Here is a 17,984-nt window from a genome sequence, read left to right on the forward strand (position 1 = left end):
TTCTTGTGGCACACAATGACCAATTAATTCAATGCGTCGGCACCAATCCAAATGCTTAACACGGAAAATAATTAAAAGCTTATCATTAATATGAGATTATGAATTTCAAATTCTTCAACACAGACTCCTTTATCTAGAAAATGCACTATGCCATTAAAATGACTTACACTGGTCTGGTTTCCACCACAAGAAGTTTTAACTCATTAAAAATGAGTAAGTCCTAGAAGGCCAAAAAAACTGGAAAATGATCAAAATCCCAACATAACTAGCTGGCTCATAGCTTGATTATATTATGCTTGAAGCTGAAGAAACTCCTCTCGGCCTTTTATTTTCTTCCAGTGCAAAAACCAGTGTGAGTGATCAAGCAGCAACTTTCTTGGATGTTACAGAATTGACAATCACAGCAAATTCAGGACCCTGCACCACCGAATACTAAGTTGTAATCATCAACACCAAAAAGAAACATTAATATCTTTATCGAAACTGCTTGGGAAACCAAATTGTGCCATTTAATAGCATCACTAACAGTCAGGTGATATTGTAATTTTTCATAGAATGTGAGACATTTAGGCCCTGCTATCTGTTCACTTTCAGATAAAACATGTTTGGAATGCATTTTTCCATTTTCATTTTCTTTTTTAAAACTGAACTCAAAAAAAAGAAAAAGCCAAAACACCAATTTGATTTTTTCAATTTTTTCTTAAGAAAATTGGACAAAAAAATTTGAAAACAAAAAAGGAAATAAAATCACATAAACCTAGTGACACCTACTATATAAGAGGAATACAAATATTACAAATACAAATATATATATGAACAAAACATTATTTCATATATATTTGAAATCAAATATTATCTTAAAAGTAAGACGTAAATATTTCATTTATTTACTGAATCATGGAATGGTACAAGTGAAAATATCTTTATATTAAAATAATTTCTTTTATTAATAATAACTATATTAAATCTTTATTTTATAAAAATATTTTTTATAAAATGAAATGGAAAATGAAAACCAGAAAAGGTTTTTTAAACCAAACACAGCCTTAGATTGTGAGTGTTTTCAAGGGCAGATTTAATGTTTCCAACTAGGACCTCCAAATCCAAATGTAATCATGAACAGAAAAAAAGGAACCCCAATATCACAAGGCAGATTTAGCATCCCAAGAATCTCCCGCACAAACAGAAAGGGGAAAAAGAGTAAGAAAAAATATACTAAAAGCAAGCACCGATTATCACTTATATTTGTAATTTGAAAATAATAATAATATAAAAGGTTTTTTAATAGGCAAAACAAAGAAGGATTATATCAAATAATAGAGAAAGTTTCGAGAAAGTTTCTTCATTACTTCCAATAGCTCCTAAAATTTTTTTGTAAGTTTTTTATCATAAGTTTTTCTTTATTACTTTTAGTCAAACTAGTTATTAATTTTTAAGCCCAACAGTAAAAATATACCTTTAAGGAAGCACCGCCAACAAGAAATCCATCAATATCCTCTTGTTTGGCGAGCTCTGAACAATTGCTCCCATTCACTGAACCTGCAAAAGAGAGTTTGATCAGATGCAGCATGCACTGGACAGCATCTCCAGAAAACCAGAACATTCAGACACAGAGTATAAAACTACATTTGACATCCAATAACAAAAAGGTCAATGCTGGTCAAAACTGTGGTTCAATCAGGTTCTGTTACAATTGCAGGATTTCAATAATGGCCTAATGAAGGATGCTAATATTGCTAACTCTAAAGGCTAGTATTGCCCCAAGTTACAGAGTTCCCAACACATGTTGACATGAAACAGCCCCAACTCAACCAGCAACCATGGCACCATGCCACTCCTTTCTCAGTCTAGAAAGTAAAAAATGATCTCATTCACCTATTTCCAGGAAAATGCAGGCATGCTTTTCTGTTAAAAGCAGATAATAATCAGGCCCACATTGCGATAGTGAACACTGTAATATGGATCAGTGATCCAAAGCAGACATGGGGAGGTGAGTCTTCTTATCTTAATTGAGATCCACCACACACTATAACAGGTAATATAATAAGTATTTGAAAGAACATAAAAAATTATCAATATTTCAAGTACATGCAGTTACCACTCAGAAAACTGCAGTAGAAATAAAATACCTCCATAAATAATTCGTGTTTTAGAAGCAACTTCAGCTGAGACATTCTTTTTAAGCCAATCACGAACAGCTATGTGTACTTCCTGTGCCTGCAGGGGTGTGGCCACTTTACCAGTTCCAATAGCCCAAACCGGCTCATATGCAATAACTACATCATCCCAACTGGGTACAGCATCTGCGCATGATTGAACAAGAGCGATGTTACAAAAGAGTCAACAAGTTCTCTTTTCACAAGAGGACCACAAAACGACAGTACATTCCATGAGAAAGAGAACATCAGCAAGAGAACTTGCCTGCAAAAGCCTTCATTTGCTGAAAACAGACATCAAAAGTTTTTCCTGCTTCCCTTTCTTGTAACAGTTCTCCAATACAAGCTATTACTTTAAGACCCTGGCTCAAGGCATAAGCAGCTTTCTTTCCTATGAACTGAAAATTTCAGACCCACAGTCAAGTTCTGAATATAGCTTCACTTATCCAAAAAAAAAAAGTTCTGAATATAGCTTCACGTTTCACATAAATAGTAACAATCTAATATTAGAGTTTTTCACCTGATCATCTTCACCAATAACATGTCTCCTCTCAGAGTGCCCAAGGATAACCCAGTTGCAGCCAATATCTTTCAATTGTTCCACACTACATCAGGATAAAGGTAAATTGATAACTGTACAAGAACATTAGAGTGAAGACATGGGAGAAGTGCAATAATGCAAGCAAAAAACTGTAATCGGAACATGGTAGTCATGATTCATTGCATTAGAAACTAGAAAAGGCAAAGGTGAACAGAAAGCTTCCATAATGTCAAATTACAAAGAACAAAAGATGGCATCTGCCCGAAACTCATATCCTGAACAGAGACTTTAAAACACACATAAAAACATACATGTGTATCAAGAGCCATTTGGAGGGCAAAGAACCACAATACAAAAGTCCGATAAGGTACAGAAATCCATGCAGTATTTTCATGGCAAGAACTGCACATTCTCAAGAATGCAGTCTCAAAATTCATTTAGAGCCAGAAGCCACATCCACTTGGAAAAAATAATGTTTCCGAAGATGGGCCATATGTTATAGAATTCAACGAAAAAGAAAAACAGGACAAGCTCATAAACAAGAATATAAATGAATTCCTAATATTAAGCCAATAAGAAGAAATGGCACATCATAAAGATGATGCAGCTTAAGGACCTAGCATGCGCAATTAGAGAAGAATAAACAAAGTTCTCTAAAACCACTCCCAGGTAAATAAAGTATTCTGCCCTTGAGGCATGGCCTCAAGTAGTAGAGGGTGGGTTTGGGTTTGAGTGACGTTCCAGGTATGAGTCCCAATGGGAAGAAAATATGCAAAAAAAAAGTAATTACCTATCAATAAAAAAAAAACATAAATAATGAATTCTATTCTACCATATGATTTTTTGAACTTCTTCGTTAAATTACATTTCAAAATGTAAAACTACTTTTAGGTGTCAAGATTGAACTAGAGACTTCGACTCTCAAGGTATTGTCTAAAAAATCTTCATAATAAGGATCAAAAATGACAAAATCCACAATGTTCTCAGTGCCTATTCCCAATTGGAAAGACAAATTCTGTATTGGTGTCTTAAGTCAATAAACACCACTTAAACAACAAATTCATTATCAACAAACTTACATTTGCAATTCTCAAAAAAAGCTAGTCCAGGGAACCACAGTCCAAAAGATCATTAACGACACTATTTATGAATCATTTTAAAAGGTATTGAAGTTGGGGCCGCAAAGTAGTGCTCGTGTTCATGATAACTACATGCATCCAATCCCATATGTCAATTTCAACTTACTTTTAAGGAAAGTTAAACCATTAACTAAAACTAGAACCACAGTCCAAAAGATCATTAACGACACTATTTATGAATCATTTTAAAAGGTATTGAAGTTGGGGCCGCAAAGTAGTGCTCGTGTTCATGATAACTACATGCATCCAATCCCATATGTCAATTTCAACTTACTTTTAAGGAAAGTTAAACCATTAACTAAAACTAGATTGGCTTCACAACCATTATAAACAGGACAGTTCCCAATAAGACTAGTTCAATAAACAGACAGAAGTAATGCTTCGATGAATTACCAAGATAAGATCTTTAGGATTCAATGCCAAGCTTGAAAGGATAAACAAGAAGAAATCTCATTGATGTTCTCATGCACTAGAGTCAGCCCAATTTGGAAATCGGGTGCAAATATCTAAAAAGACCTTCAAAAAAGCATCTTTCCAAATATAATAAAATTGTAAGAAAAACATTCCCAATGAAAATTAATCAAACAAAAAAAACATGGGAGATGCTAAATCTTGAGAAAAGACATTCAAAAAAGCGTCTTTACAAAGAATAAACTTACAAGAACATTCAAATTGAAAATTAATCAAACAAAAAAGCATGGGACTTGCTAACTCTTAAGAATTTAACCCCCTTAATTTCTTAATCATTCTCCATATAAACCATTGTCTGTGAAATTTAAGGTTAGCCATATTAAGAAAATACTTCATGCAAACAAAGATTGATATTTTAAGTAGCACAAGAAAAAAGGAAAAGCTAAATTCTTTTAAGTATTAGAAAACTGTGAAACAACTTTGTTCTTTTTTGGTAATTAACAAGAAGGAGCAAACTAACCTGATTTCTCCTGTGAAAGCACCACCTTTCCCAACCCAAGAGTTCTGAGCAGATATCTCAATCCGATCTGTTAATGAATTCTTTACCTGGTCAAGGTAAACAAATGGAGGTGCTACAACAACATCTGTATAATTCAAGGGAAAGTAGAAATATTAGGAACATCGTGATTTAATGATTGATTTATGTAAATAAAAATAAAAATAAAAATAAATCAAAGAAGGTGTAGAGGATATAGGAAACAAATCAACAAAAGTATAAGATAGAAATAAATCAACAAAGGTATAGGATATAAAGGGAACTTCTCCATATCAAAGATCAGTGCATTGGACAACTTAACAAAGGGGCCAACTTTGCCCATAAAAGAGTGGGTATCATGTCTTTTTGCTAAAGAATATATAGATATACTTTTATCATTGTTTGCATTCCCTATAGTTCTTATGCATATGTAAACAGATTTAAAGACAGATAATACATGTGTATCTATTCGATTTAGTCCATTCCCACACACAAATATACAGCATTACCTAGCATCTGGACTGAGGGATCATCACATCTGACACATATCAACAACTTGTGTCCAAATCCACAGATCATAGCCACACTTCTAAAACTTCAGAAAAAGTTGTGTACAATGCAATATTGGGCTGTAGCTGTGTAATCATAAAGACCTTGCATTCACTATATTCTGGTATTGACTCTAATAGAAGAGGAATCACTCTTCATCAATAGGGAAAATCTGAGTTTTACTAAAGCTCAAACAAAGCCCCATGTCTAACACATCAGGATTTCCTATTCAGAAGAGCAAACAAAATTTTCAAGAAAACCTACATTCAATGTAACAAGTGAACACCTGATCTAAAAATTTCTAGCCATGTCAGACCAAAACATACATTTCAATCACAATTTGGGCCTCCATTTACTGATTCCAGTTGAATTCGTTTTGAGGTCACCACAACTCATATCAATTTCCTTCTTAGATTGTCCATATGTATTCCTAACAACAATCCAGACACTGGCTTACCTACTATTTCTAGTTGAACTCTTACTACAAATTGAGTAGTAACTGAGCAGTTCATGTTCTTTTAGATGAAGCATACAACATAATGCAGTAAATCGGCAGTAATCCTACTTCTCTTTTTCTTTTTCTTTTTCTTTTTGTGACAAATAATGAGTAAAGACATTTTTTTTAAGAAACCAACTCAACAATTTGTGATTGCTAAACTTCTATCATGTTCATAAAAGGAAAAAAGGAAGCACTCATTTTAAATGGCCAATGAACAGATATGTATGTATAATTTTCACAGTTATCACAACTTAAATCAAATTCTCTTTGTTTGAACAAGGTTTCACTTTCCAAAGTGCCATCTAACCTTATCAAAACCATTTAACAACATATGGGTTAACAAGAAGAAGATAGATAATTCAACTCCTCAGAAGTTCAGAAATTCAAATCCCACACGTTTAAGGTGAGACCCTGCTCAAATTTGTTGCTCAAGATGCAAAACATCAAAAACACAAAAAAGCTCTTGCAAATGGACCCATAATTCTAACAGCTACAAAGTTTCAAACCATCATGCAAGTCAAACTAAAAGTAGAAGTAGAACTAGATGAGAACATCAAAAAGCTTGGCCTCCTACCAAACTCTTGCCAAATAATTTAATTTGTTTTTGTCTTTTGTTGAATCTTTTTCACGGCTCGATAGATAATTGATAAGCTAATGACTTTACTTTTAGGTTTCAAACCGTTATGCAACTCAAACTAAAACTAGAAGCAGAACTAAATGAGAACATCAAAACATTTGGCCTCCTACCAAATTCTTGCCAAATAATTTAAAACTTTTAGGAAAAAGCAAGTAAAACCCAATAGCAGAAGTTCTACAGCAAATTCCAGCAGGTAAACATGATAGTGAATACAGAAAATTTATCTTACCGACATCAGCCTCCAATTTTGCACTGTTCAAGTCAGAAACAAGCTTACTGATGGAGTCTTTTGTCCCATTCTAAATGAAACAAAAATGAAAAATGTCAATTATAACAAACTAAAACGACATGCAAAGGGCAAAAAATATCTGTACAGCATTTGCAGTTTTAAGCAGAAAAGCAACAGAAGGGGACAGAATTGAAGTTTGCAGCATTATTGCTGTAACACAGTTGATATGCAAAATGTATGATAAGTGAAAGAAATGCACAGTTTTACCTAAATAGAGATGCATTAAGGTGTGCAGGAGTTTTAGAATTAAGGAAGAGGGTTCTTCCAGTATGATATGAAAGGTAAATAGGTTGAGATCAGCAAGGCTAACGATCATAATGAGGAGAGGTTTGGCAAGCATTGCTCACATTTAACATTTGGCTAAGAAGTCATCAGTTAATAATGAAGATATTATCAACAGAAAATAATTTATCAATTAACAAGGTGGTAGCAATTTCTCTTGTTATGGTTGTCTCCAACTCTAATAGGAAGGTCGATAGGTCAGAGCAGAATTTAAGTTTGAAAATGTCTCTAGTCAACAAGAAGGATGATAAACACTCATTATTTTCTTCACACATATGGACAAACCAAGCAACAAATTTCTATACGATAAAAATGATGTTCACATTTTTTAGGAGGATTAATGAATTAAAACTTTAATCTTGATATATGTTGTGAGAAATTCTTTTAAGTCAAAATCAACTCCTTTACTTTGTAAAGGAAATGGATCTAGTTAAAGAAAGTTGGTGTCGACATCTTCAAGAAAGAATGTATTTCAAGAATAGAGGAGTTGCAAACATAACAAAGGGCTCGTGTAAATGGTGTCATGGAAAATGAAATGTAACAATATGGGAAGTAGTTGAGCTCACAAACCTATTTGATTAAATATGAGATAAGGGCCAAAAAGAGAGTTTGGAAAAATGTTACAATTTATAGATTTTTTTTCTGTTTTTCTTTCTCCTGGCAATTAGTTGGTTTACATTTTGCTTTTGAAGAGCATACTTCTTGTTCTTCTTCTGAACTCGGTTTACATATCACAGGGGATTAGGACTGAGTGACAGGGGCTGTTTAGCCTCTGACACATTTTTTGGGTGTCGGTATAAGAGAAAAAAGAGAAATTCAGTAACTGATGAAATTTAAAGAGTACAATTTTCTTTCCTCTCTCAGTTAAATATTTTGCATTTAAAGATTATCCTTTTTTTACACCTGTAGCCAGTTGAACCTATTTGAGCTTTTCTTCTCTAGCTTTTTTAACCATATTTTAGGGTTTGGTGTGTTCCCATTAAAGATGTCAGATTTGACTTCCCCCTCCTTTGTACTTCCATCATTCTATCTTCAAGTTATTCTCAAATACTGCACTGAAATTATGATTAAAACTAAAAAGTACCAAAAAGAGGATCCCTCACAAAAAAATAAATAAATAAATAATATTAACTTAAGAAGATACCGTAAGATGAAGTAATAAATTCAAAAATACCACTACCCCCAATTATGTATACCTAAAAACACTTTTTTTATAAGGAGAAATAATTTTTTATGGAGTCTGATTTTTATTTTAAATAGAAATTATTTACTTGTTGATTGCATCAACAGCAGGGCAACATGGATACTAGCCTATATATGCCTATCAAATGATAATTCTCTTAAAAACTAAAGTTCTATCAGCAGAGTGAAAGGATTTCTGGAAGCTGTAAAAATAAATAATAGATGAGACAAGAAATCATTAAGAAGAACATTGATGACAAGGGAAAAACATAACACAACATTATCAACAAAAAAATAAAAGTACTTACACACTTCCAATTTCCTCCGACAAAGAACTGCAAACACAAGAGAAAAGATAAAAATTATAAATGTTTAAATGTGAAAATTTGTAAAGTGAAGGAACAAAAAAATATGCATATGAAGTAAAATATGTATGCAAACAATTTTGAGAAATCTCATCAGATTCAGTCTGTACTTTATGAGTAATGAACCAGTTCATTTCTAGAGATCAGATTTTGTGATGAAGCATATGACACTTTTGTGAATGAATGAATTCAAGCCAACCATCTTAGAACATCAACAAAAGAGGAAGAGAAACAGAGTGAGGCAGAAACATTAAATGCACAACAAAATAACCAAGGTTATAAGCACATTAGCTTCACATCCATCTCAAGGAAATAAAATGGCCTTACCAAATTTCATTGTAAAAAAATCTCCCATTATAATCACACTTTTCTCAAAATGATGTGAAGAAAAACAAAACATAATTTGGAGAGGTCAGCTAGATATTGGAGGTAGACATGGTATCTGAAGCAGCAAATCATCATTCTAAAAAGGTTAGGGATACCATTAACCTGTTTAGAAGTTATAGCTTCAGAAATCCTAAAGAGGATGTTTCAATTACAAAATTTTGTTACACATAAGCCAGACTTACCCAAAATAATGAAGCTGTAGATCTGGACTCACAAGGGTCACCATCAAAAACCCCAAAAAGGATTTCAGCCACTTGGAAAACCAAAAGGAGCTCAAAATTGATGAGGCCCCATATTACCCAAAAATGAAAAGGAAAATGGATAAGGTCTTGCTGAGCAACATACGCGAAGTCACAGATTTTAGGGACACTGCACTGGCTCCACACCACCTCACCCCCACCAAGGAAAGTCAACTATAGAGTTATTTGGATGGAGCAGGCATAGGGCTCAAGTTGACAGGGCAATGTTGTACATGGTGAGGTAACCATTGGCAAAAGCTGATCAGGAAAAGACAAACGTGGTAGTAAAGTTTTCTTTTCATAATTATTCAGGTAAACAGCATCGGCCAAATTGCTAATTACCCAAACAACACATGACTTTGAATGCAGTCAGAAGCTTGATTTTGATCAGCACGGAGGTTGTTTCAAATATGCATAATTGCTATAAACATGTTTTTGGAAGTGCATTAAACATAGTCATAGGTAATGCATCCACCCACCAACCCCATTTTTTCTCCCCAAGAACTAATCACAACCGAACAGAAAAGCGCAGAGATTCCAACCATTCATCAAAGTCACAGTATAAAACTTCCATAAAGGGTTCCTAATCATCAAACCAAGTTGCATAGCCATAAACAAAGACTATAGTCTAAGCAAACTGAGAGAAAGAAAATGACACCATAATTCTGAATTTAACGAGCTAAATAGTTGATTCCTGAGAATAAAAAGGAAAATCCAAAACCAAATTCTTGAAAGATGCTCAAAAGAATGTAACCGTTTTAACAATTAAAACTAATGCAAAAAAAGAAGATTTCACTACTTTATTTTAAAAGATTATAATATATTTTCTAAAGATACAATTTTCATATCCGCCGCCAAACAATCCCAACACTTTCCTTTTTATTTTCCCGCATTTTCTCACCAACCAAACGAAAATGAAACATCACCAACTTCCATTCCCGACTCCCAACGCATCTCAAAAAAAAACGAAAAAAGCCTCACCGCGCTCTCATTCTCCATCCCACATTCTCTCACCGCCCAAACCTACCGCATAACCATCCACCAGAAAATTAAAATAAAATAAAACACAACTTCAACCTCCACACTAGATCCAAAGTATCTAATTAAAAAAAAAAAAAAACCCTTACTTTTCCCGAGCCGGCCATGGCGACGATGCCTCTGCAGGGCTTGCGGGGAGAGGAGGAGATTCGGAGATTGGAAGAGAAGAAAGGCTGGGGAGAGTGGTCGAGGTTGGAGAAGGATCGGCGGAGGCCTGAAAATTGAGTGGCGGAGGAATAGGAATAGGAGGGAGTTGTGGCCTTGGGGGTCGACAATTGAGATGCGAGTGATGTTGAGGTCACTGCCGCCATCGCCTAGTTTCTGGCTAGCTTAGCTTCTGCTTCTGCTTCTCCTTGGACGTCTAGCCGCCTGTTTTATGATGAGGTTTTTGTGGGTTTGGACCGATGAAATTACTGACTCATGCCTACATATAGCGCGTGTACTGCACCTTACGGCATATGAACTTTCTAAAAAATAATGCAATCTCATTATAATAGAAATTATTAAAAAGATAAATAAAATTTTTAAAGATTAAAATTATTTTTAAAATATAAAAGTAGAAAAAAATTCGGGCTTCTAAATAGTTATTAAATTCTTAATAATATACATGTAATTAAATTTAACAATTAAATTCGATGGTTTTAGGAGAGGTCTATTCACGCGCTTTAAAGGCGATGGGGTTATCGTTTCTCCTTACCAAAAATATCGAAACTCGTGGTTATTGTTGTTGTCGCTGTCCTTCAACGGAAAGACATTTTGGGCGATGATAATCTTTCGCTACGAGCGTGACAACCTATCAAAACGGCGTCGTTTCGCCTTCCCCACACCAACCGTCTTTTCTTTATTTTTTCTACTGGAGATTATACTGGGTGTGGCTCCGCGCCGCCACGTGGACTAACATGAAAAAGAGTGGTTGTGGATAAAGTGACCCAGCACATCACGGAGTCTGTGGTGAAGATAAAAGTAGACCGTACGCGTGGTCCCTCTTATCCATCATAGGATTAATATCTAAGGATATTAGGCAATCTAGAAATTCCTTGGTACATTAATTTTTATGGAGTTCTTTAAAAATAAAAAATAAAAAATAAAAATAAATATTAATTTGAAGGAAATTTCTTGGAAAATTTAAAGAAAATTTCTTTTTTATTCCATTTAAATATTAATAATTTAAAAATACATAAAAATCAGAATCAAAATAAAATTGTTTTTCATTCCGAACCAAACATATTGTTCTTTCTTTAATAATTTCATTAAACATAGTTTAAAAGCAAATTTTTAAAAAATTTGTTTTGCAATTTGTTGTAATTTTTTTACAAAATAGAAAACAACATTATCAAATCTAAAAACACATTTCTCATGTGATCCTAAAAAATAAAATAAATTTATTAAGAATATGTCTAACAATGATTCTATAAAAACTTTTATAATATTTTGAAAAAAAAATTCTTAATATTAAAAAAAATTTAAAAACATTTCTTAAAATCACCCTTAAATCTAAAAGACTAACGTAGTATTTGTTTTTTTACTTAATTCTATAATGTTTAATAATGTTACATATTAGGTTGTTTGTTTTTATAGTATTTTATTTTTATTAAGTATTAAAAAATAAAAAAAATCCAATATGTTATTTTTTCTATTTAGAAAAAGTTATATATTTTGACTTTTTCTATTTAGTAAAAAGTTTATAATAAATCATGAAAAAAATAAAAAAAACAAATAACCTAAATTCTGAAAATAAATTACTTTAAGCAAAAAGCCAAAAAAATAAACGTCACCTAAGTATGATATCAATAACATGGTCCAATTGCTTTTTTCGATTGGACCATTAAGGTCTACAGACAAGGATTTGATTTTCCTTCATTCCTACTCGATAAAAAAAAAACAAAAATTAAATAAGAATAAAAATAGTGTTGCACCTAACAGATTGGGCAGTCTTAGGAAGAAAGGAAGAGGGAGTTTTGATGAGTAGGTGGTCCACCTAATCTTATGAAAAATATACCAAAGTTTGGTGACTCCTATTTGATGCCAATGGCAAAAAGGACAGGCACTTGTCACATAAATCAAAATTTTCTATGCATTTTGATTTGATGTTTCAACATTTTTTTCTTGTTTAATAAAATCCAAGCTTCTATTTGTAAGCTACAACTAAATCTATACCTTCTCACCCTTCAATCCTAGACTCCTTCAAACCAAGCAAAAAGGTCAGGCAAAGATGTTGGGGAATGTTTTTGAAAATACTTTTGGGAGAATAATTCTTGAAAATATTTTTTACTTGTTTTTAGAAAGCAAATATTATTTGAGAACTTAAATATTCTCAAATTTGTCAGAAGTATTTTTTGAATTATGAACTATTTTCTGATAAAAAACCAAAACTTGTTCTCAAGAAGAGTTTCCAAACAGATTTGTAAGAGGACAGGCAGATTGGGTTCACTTGTACTGTCATTGAAGATTCCAAGACAAGTCCAAGAAAACAGCTGAGATGGTTGAGATAGTGAAGTCACATTAACCTCTTTCCTTGTCTCTCCTTTCAGCATCTTTATTGTGAACCACACCCATGACCTAACTGCATCTACAACAACATTTGGATTTCAGTTTCCTTTCCTGATGGAAATGGCACATATGATACAGATATGGATCTTTCTATGACAACCAATTGGTGGGTGGTCCTAGTTTACAAGATGATATCTTGTTCAACAGATGAGCCCTGGGGGAGAATCATGGCACCAGAATGATTCATGGTGGCCAAGCTTGAACATAGTCAGGCAAGTTGTGTAAGCTTTGGGTGTTACGAGATTTTAGACTGACACAGTCCTCATATTACTCTGCCACCCCAGATAGAAAACAATTGGCATTCCTACAGAGGGGAGTAGGTGTTTCTTTTGAGTTCTACATTCTCAATCGAAGGTTATAGTAGTGAGCTTCTCCTCCTACGGAGCTGCTAGGGCTGCAAGGTTCCAAACCTTGATTATGGTGATGGTAAAGAGGAAGGGATGTGGTGGGTTGGGAGGCAACCCACACATTTTGACATGTACATGGACCAGGGCACACGGGAAGATGAATACTAACCATAAGCATAAAGACAAACCATTCAAGACTCTTTCTAATGCTCTTCTAGTCCTATCCTCTGGCATTCAAATCCTGCAGACACTATCTTCCGGTCAGAGCCCATCTTTGACATTATTTTGATGCCGTTGCCATACCTAGCCATTTGTTAGTTCCCTACCCAAAAGTCTTTTTCTTCATTTGAGTCCTCTGGATCTCTTACTCAAATCAGTGGTATCACACTTGACCTTCATTGACATTTTAGTTGCACCCCTGGCCAGAGGGCTGATAGCTACAGCCTGAATGGTAGGATCCTCATTAACTCACGACACAAATTGGCTGCCTCTCAAGACTCTCACTCCCAACAGCATGTTACCTTCTCCTGATGACTCATATGGATTAGGTATTAGTCTCCTATGTTGTTTAGACCTCTGGCTTGAAAAATCTAGTTTATAACCATTCTCATTTAACTCACATGACAGAGTTATTTCCAGGTTCCCTCACATTGCACTAATTTTAACCTTGTTTAGAAAAAGATGGAAAATAGGTCAAATATTCTCCCTACTGATACGTAGTTTGTCACCAGATCCTCTATTGCATCTCTCATCCTACAAAACTTTAACAAGGAGTTTTTGACAATGAACAATGCATGATAAAAATTGTCAATTCATGTGAACTACAAGCACTAGAAGTCAAATCATTGATCAAAATGTCATCTGCAGTAACTGTCAGGCAACAATTTACAATAAACTCAAAACTTGACAAAACCATAGACATTTAACATGGTAAGAGGATTATAGCTAATCATCCCCTGCAAACAAAAGGTTCCTCTGATCTACCAGTGGGCATTTTTTTTAACATTGCTATATCCATCTCTGCTATGTAAAAGATTTTTATTTTTGGTGAACCATAGATACACTGATACACAAATTACAGATCAATGAACTCCACAAACATTTTCTTCATCTCTACCAACAAGCTTAGACTCGCATGTATTTAAATCCCAAGCCAAGAATTTTTCTTTCTGACCTACTAAAAGAAGACAATAAAGACTAAATCCAACCATAATCATTCCTTATTAGTTATATTAGGAGTGATTTGGTTAGAAGGTATATCAGAAATTAATGCAACTGAAAAGCAACTCCAGGAAACAAAATGTGCAAAATCAATAATGGAGATACAGAAGAGAAAAGAGGCTGGATTTTTTTCTTTTCGATTATTTTCTTGCTCAGTCGTCAGCCTTTCTGCCACCAACTACACTATTTGAGGAGCTATCCTGTACACTAGGAGACGAAGAACACCTACTTGAAGAGCTCCCTTCTGTACTGTTCTTTTCCTTACTCAGAGATCTCTTGGGTTTGTGTTGCTGTTGCCCTGATGATACTTCCTGAAAGAATGAAAAATTTTAATTCCAGTTATGCCTTGAAAAGATAGTTATTGTAGTTTTGTACAAGGGTTTACAAAAGCTTTATTTCTTTCATGAGAGCAACATATAAGGAAGGTTATGTTTGACCTGATCAGATTTAGATCCAGGTGTCTTGAGCTGCAGGTCTGTTGCAACATCAGTAGAATCTTCACCTTTTTCACTCTTGCTCTCCCCTGGTGACTCATTCTTGGAATCCTGTTTGCTTGAAATGTTGGACGTACTGCCTGGTTGCATAGGTGGAGATACATGTTGTGTTGACTGTGGTTCAATCAGGGTATTTGGAGTAAAGTATGGAACAAAAGTCGAACAGGGGTTAGGAATGATCCCAGTGTTCTGACTTCCAAAGAAAGGATATGGCTGCATAGATGGATGCATGGGAATTGAACCTGTAGGGATAGGCACTGGGACTGGCACTGGAAACGGGTAAGAAGGTGGACTTACAACAACTGAGGGATCAATGGCAGACCATGGGAACATAGCTCTGAGTCTCTGTTGATACTGAACATTAAGGTTCTCAGTAGCCGATTTGAGGGATGCCTTCTCTTCTCTGAGATCATTCTTCTCCTGAGTTAACTGCATCAAAGCAAAAATAAATGATTATATACCATGTCAAAAAATGCCCCACAAACTTGAATGTCCACTATTAATTAACAAAAAAAAAAAATCACCTCACGGGATTCTTCATTTAGTGATGCATTCTCAGCTTTCAGTTTCTCAACTTGGGCTGTCAAGTCCTTGAGCAATTGAATTGTATCAGAAAGAATGGTTGCTTTATCATTTTTGGGCCTATCAGGATCTGCATGATCAAATTGATGGGTGGTTAATAATTCTTTTCAATAAAATTAGTTTCATGTTTTGAGCATCAAAAGGAAATGAGTCACAGAATAATGCTCTCACAATGATCTAAGAGTCATTATGCATACACTGATTATGAGTCAAATGTGCAAATCACATAAAGGAAGTTCCACGAAGTTTTCTAAAATCCTAACCAGATGCCCCATTTATCTAGTTCCCAACTTGATAACTATTCACAGCTTCTGTAAAAACTTACCCACCTACACTCATTTTATGAGATCCCTTTGGGTGATAGCATAAGAAGACCAAGAAGAAGATACAAAATTGTAGACAATGAAGAAAGATTAGCCTGAAAACATATGAAGGAAGATAAAGCTATAACTTGGTGGTAAGAAATTGTAGAGATCAATAGAAAAGGGATGCTTGGGATCAAATGAAAGCATTACAGTAAATACTTGAAAGAACAATCACCAATCAAAGAATACTGAAAGAACCAAAAACAAGAAAAACAAACTTGGCTTGAATTTTTTACTGTTATCCATTACACCACTAGACATTGTAAACATGATACATAGCATATTTCTACTAAAGCCTAATTTACCAATTAGCAATTATGCACAGAGGGTGCATATGTCAATGCCACTTACAGAAGTATTTAAAGAAATAAATCATAAAACCATAAAGGAGCACAATGAAAATTATTTGGCTAGCATAATAGAGCAGGAGGTTCAAGATTATTCCAAGCCTACAAGGTTTGAATATCCTGAAAATAACAAAAGAACTCATGGTTATGATGGCTAATGGAATTCAATGGAACACTTGTACCAGCAAATCAGTAACAAAAAAGGGAAGGAATTTGTCCCTACTAAAAATGAAAGGATGGGTGATGACATAGACAAGTCGAAAATCAGTTTACAAAATCTTCTGTTAGCTCGGCAAGGAGGAAAGTAAGCTACCAACATCTGTTGCTTGTACTACCGCTACTGTCCACTTGTGGAATACCAATAAAGAACAAGAGAAAGATAAAACTAGCCAATGAAGGCCAAGCAATTATACCTTGTTATGAGACTTAACAAACTACTTTTTGAATGTGGATACTTAGAACAGATAATTGGCCACCAATTATTCATTCAATTATTATTTTAGCACGTCAAACAATCCAATCTATCTACAAATGTAGCCATTACATAAATTACATGCACTAGCCATAATAGAACAGAACCCAATTAGGAAAACATTTTAACAGTGAAGCATGGCTCCATGGTGAAATCTCCTGAGAACAATGAGCTAGAACAATGAACACATCTCCTATAATTAACCCAATATATCAAATTCCTCTTAGCTGCAGAAATTGTCGTCAATTCTACAAATGTAGCATGATAGGAGACGACCCATGGTTGCAGAACTGGACGTAGAAAACTATTGTAAGATAATTTCAATCCAAAATTCAATAAGAGGAACACAGAAACTAAAACTCATAAAGGAAAGGGAAAATTCTGTTCAGTATTATACAAAGACAAGCTATTTCACTTCACCTAAGGCATTTCCCAACTCTATAAACTGCTCATTCAACCGATCCCTCCTCAATTTCTCCCTATCAGCCTTCTGAACCTTCCTTGCAGTAACAAAATCCTTGAATTCCCCCTCAGACCTCTTGCTGCTCATAAACAAAATATACCCAAATCATTCAAAAAATAATTGGGGTGGGAGCATAAGGAAAAAAAATCAAGAATTTATACAACCCACGATGCAAATTTCTGTTTATACAACATAAACTCACAGTAGAACTGTGGCATCAGACGAACCTGGAGTCTGGGTGTGAGCGAGTGGAGGAGACACGCGGGTCAGGAGGTGGGTAGTGAGTGGACTGGCAGAAAGCTTCGGGGTTCTGATGATCCATGGCGGCCGCATGATACTTGGCTTTTGATCCGGCTCCAGGCTTATCTGTAAGCCATGATCCAGTCTTCCTATGGAACAGAATTGTGATACCTTGCACTTTTTTTTCATGAAAATTGAACCGTTTCTTTCTACCTGGGTTTTATTTATTTTTGGCGTAACTTAGGTTTGGGAGGTCCATTTGAAAATAATTGGGTTCTGGAAATAATTGCTTTTCAAAACCCAAGATTTGGGAATCTCATATTCCCCTTTAATGTGAAAAATAATATGACTTTTGTGCTACTTACTCCTTTTTCTTTGCCCAAAATGCCCTCACTAATCTTTGTATCAGCCGCCATATTAACGCGTTGTTTAAAGAAAAAACAAAAAAAAAATATGGATCTTTGAAATTTTGGTTACATCTCTGTCTCTCTCTCTTCACTTCCTCACCACCCAAACCCAATACTCGTCATTGGTTGTGTCTAATGATGTGATGTTATGCATTCGATGTCATATTTAATTAAATGCAAAAATGTTTATAGAATATCATCTTGAATCTTTGTGTTAACATGCATACAACGCATTTTAGTTTTAAGT

At 34.5% G+C, this 17,984-nt stretch overlaps 2 protein-coding genes across 2 annotated transcripts; both read right to left on the reverse strand.

The window, feature by feature from the left end:
• Positions 1 to 68: 68 nt before the first annotated feature.
• On the reverse strand, positions 69 to 10,731 carry LOC100260576 (triosephosphate isomerase, chloroplastic). The gene is made up of 9 exons (XM_002274835.5): positions 10,339 to 10,731; positions 8,529 to 8,555; positions 6,697 to 6,766; positions 4,768 to 4,891; positions 2,677 to 2,761; positions 2,422 to 2,554; positions 2,130 to 2,303; positions 1,457 to 1,539; positions 69 to 417 (listed from the first exon to the last, which is right to left on the reverse strand). Exons 1-9 carry the CDS (start codon positions 10,558 to 10,560, stop codon positions 361 to 363), a joined length of 975 nt encoding a protein of 324 aa, XP_002274871.1. The 5' UTR covers positions 10,561 to 10,731; the 3' UTR covers positions 69 to 360.
• Positions 10,732 to 14,165: 3,434 nt separating this feature from the next.
• Positions 14,166 to 17,643, reverse strand: LOC100257183 (transcription factor bHLH121). Its single transcript, XM_002277170.5, has 5 exons — positions 17,318 to 17,643; positions 17,048 to 17,169; positions 15,386 to 15,513; positions 14,805 to 15,290; positions 14,166 to 14,678 (listed from the first exon to the last, which is right to left on the reverse strand). The coding sequence occupies exons 1-5, from the start codon at positions 17,410 to 17,412 to the stop codon at positions 14,520 to 14,522; spliced, it is 990 nt and encodes a 329-aa protein (XP_002277206.2). The 5' UTR covers positions 17,413 to 17,643; the 3' UTR covers positions 14,166 to 14,519.
• Positions 17,644 to 17,984: the final 341 nt, after the last annotated feature.

This window comes from Vitis vinifera, chromosome 3, assembly GCF_030704535.1.
Source record: "Vitis vinifera cultivar Pinot Noir 40024 chromosome 3, ASM3070453v1".
Taxonomy (NCBI): domain Eukaryota; kingdom Viridiplantae; phylum Streptophyta; class Magnoliopsida; order Vitales; family Vitaceae; genus Vitis; species Vitis vinifera.

Bases quoted from the DNA above. Each gene is read 5' to 3' on its own strand.
- LOC100260576 (XM_002274835.5), bottom strand. From the start codon at position 10,560: ATGGCGGCAGTGACCTCAACATCACTCGCATCTCAATTGTCGACCCCC. The intron at 8,556-10,338 runs GTAAGGGTTTTT...TTGTGTTTGCAG, and splicing joins CCATGGCCGGCTCGGGAAAA to TTCTTTGTCGGAGGAAATTG. The intron at 418-1,456 runs GTATATTTTTAC...TCGGTGGTGCAG, and splicing joins TTGGCGGTGCTTCCTTAAAG to GGTCCTGAATTTGCTGTGAT.
- LOC100257183 (XM_002277170.5), bottom strand. From the start codon at position 17,412: ATGGATCATCAGAACCCCGAAGCTTTCTGCCAGTCCACTCACTACCCA. The intron at 15,514-17,047 runs GTGAAGTGAAAT...TTGATCATGCAG, and splicing joins AGAGTTGGGAAATGCCTTAG to ATCCTGATAGGCCCAAAAAT. The intron at 15,291-15,385 runs GTGATTTTTTTT...GCTTTGATGCAG, and splicing joins TAAATGAAGAATCCCGTGAG to TTAACTCAGGAGAAGAATGA.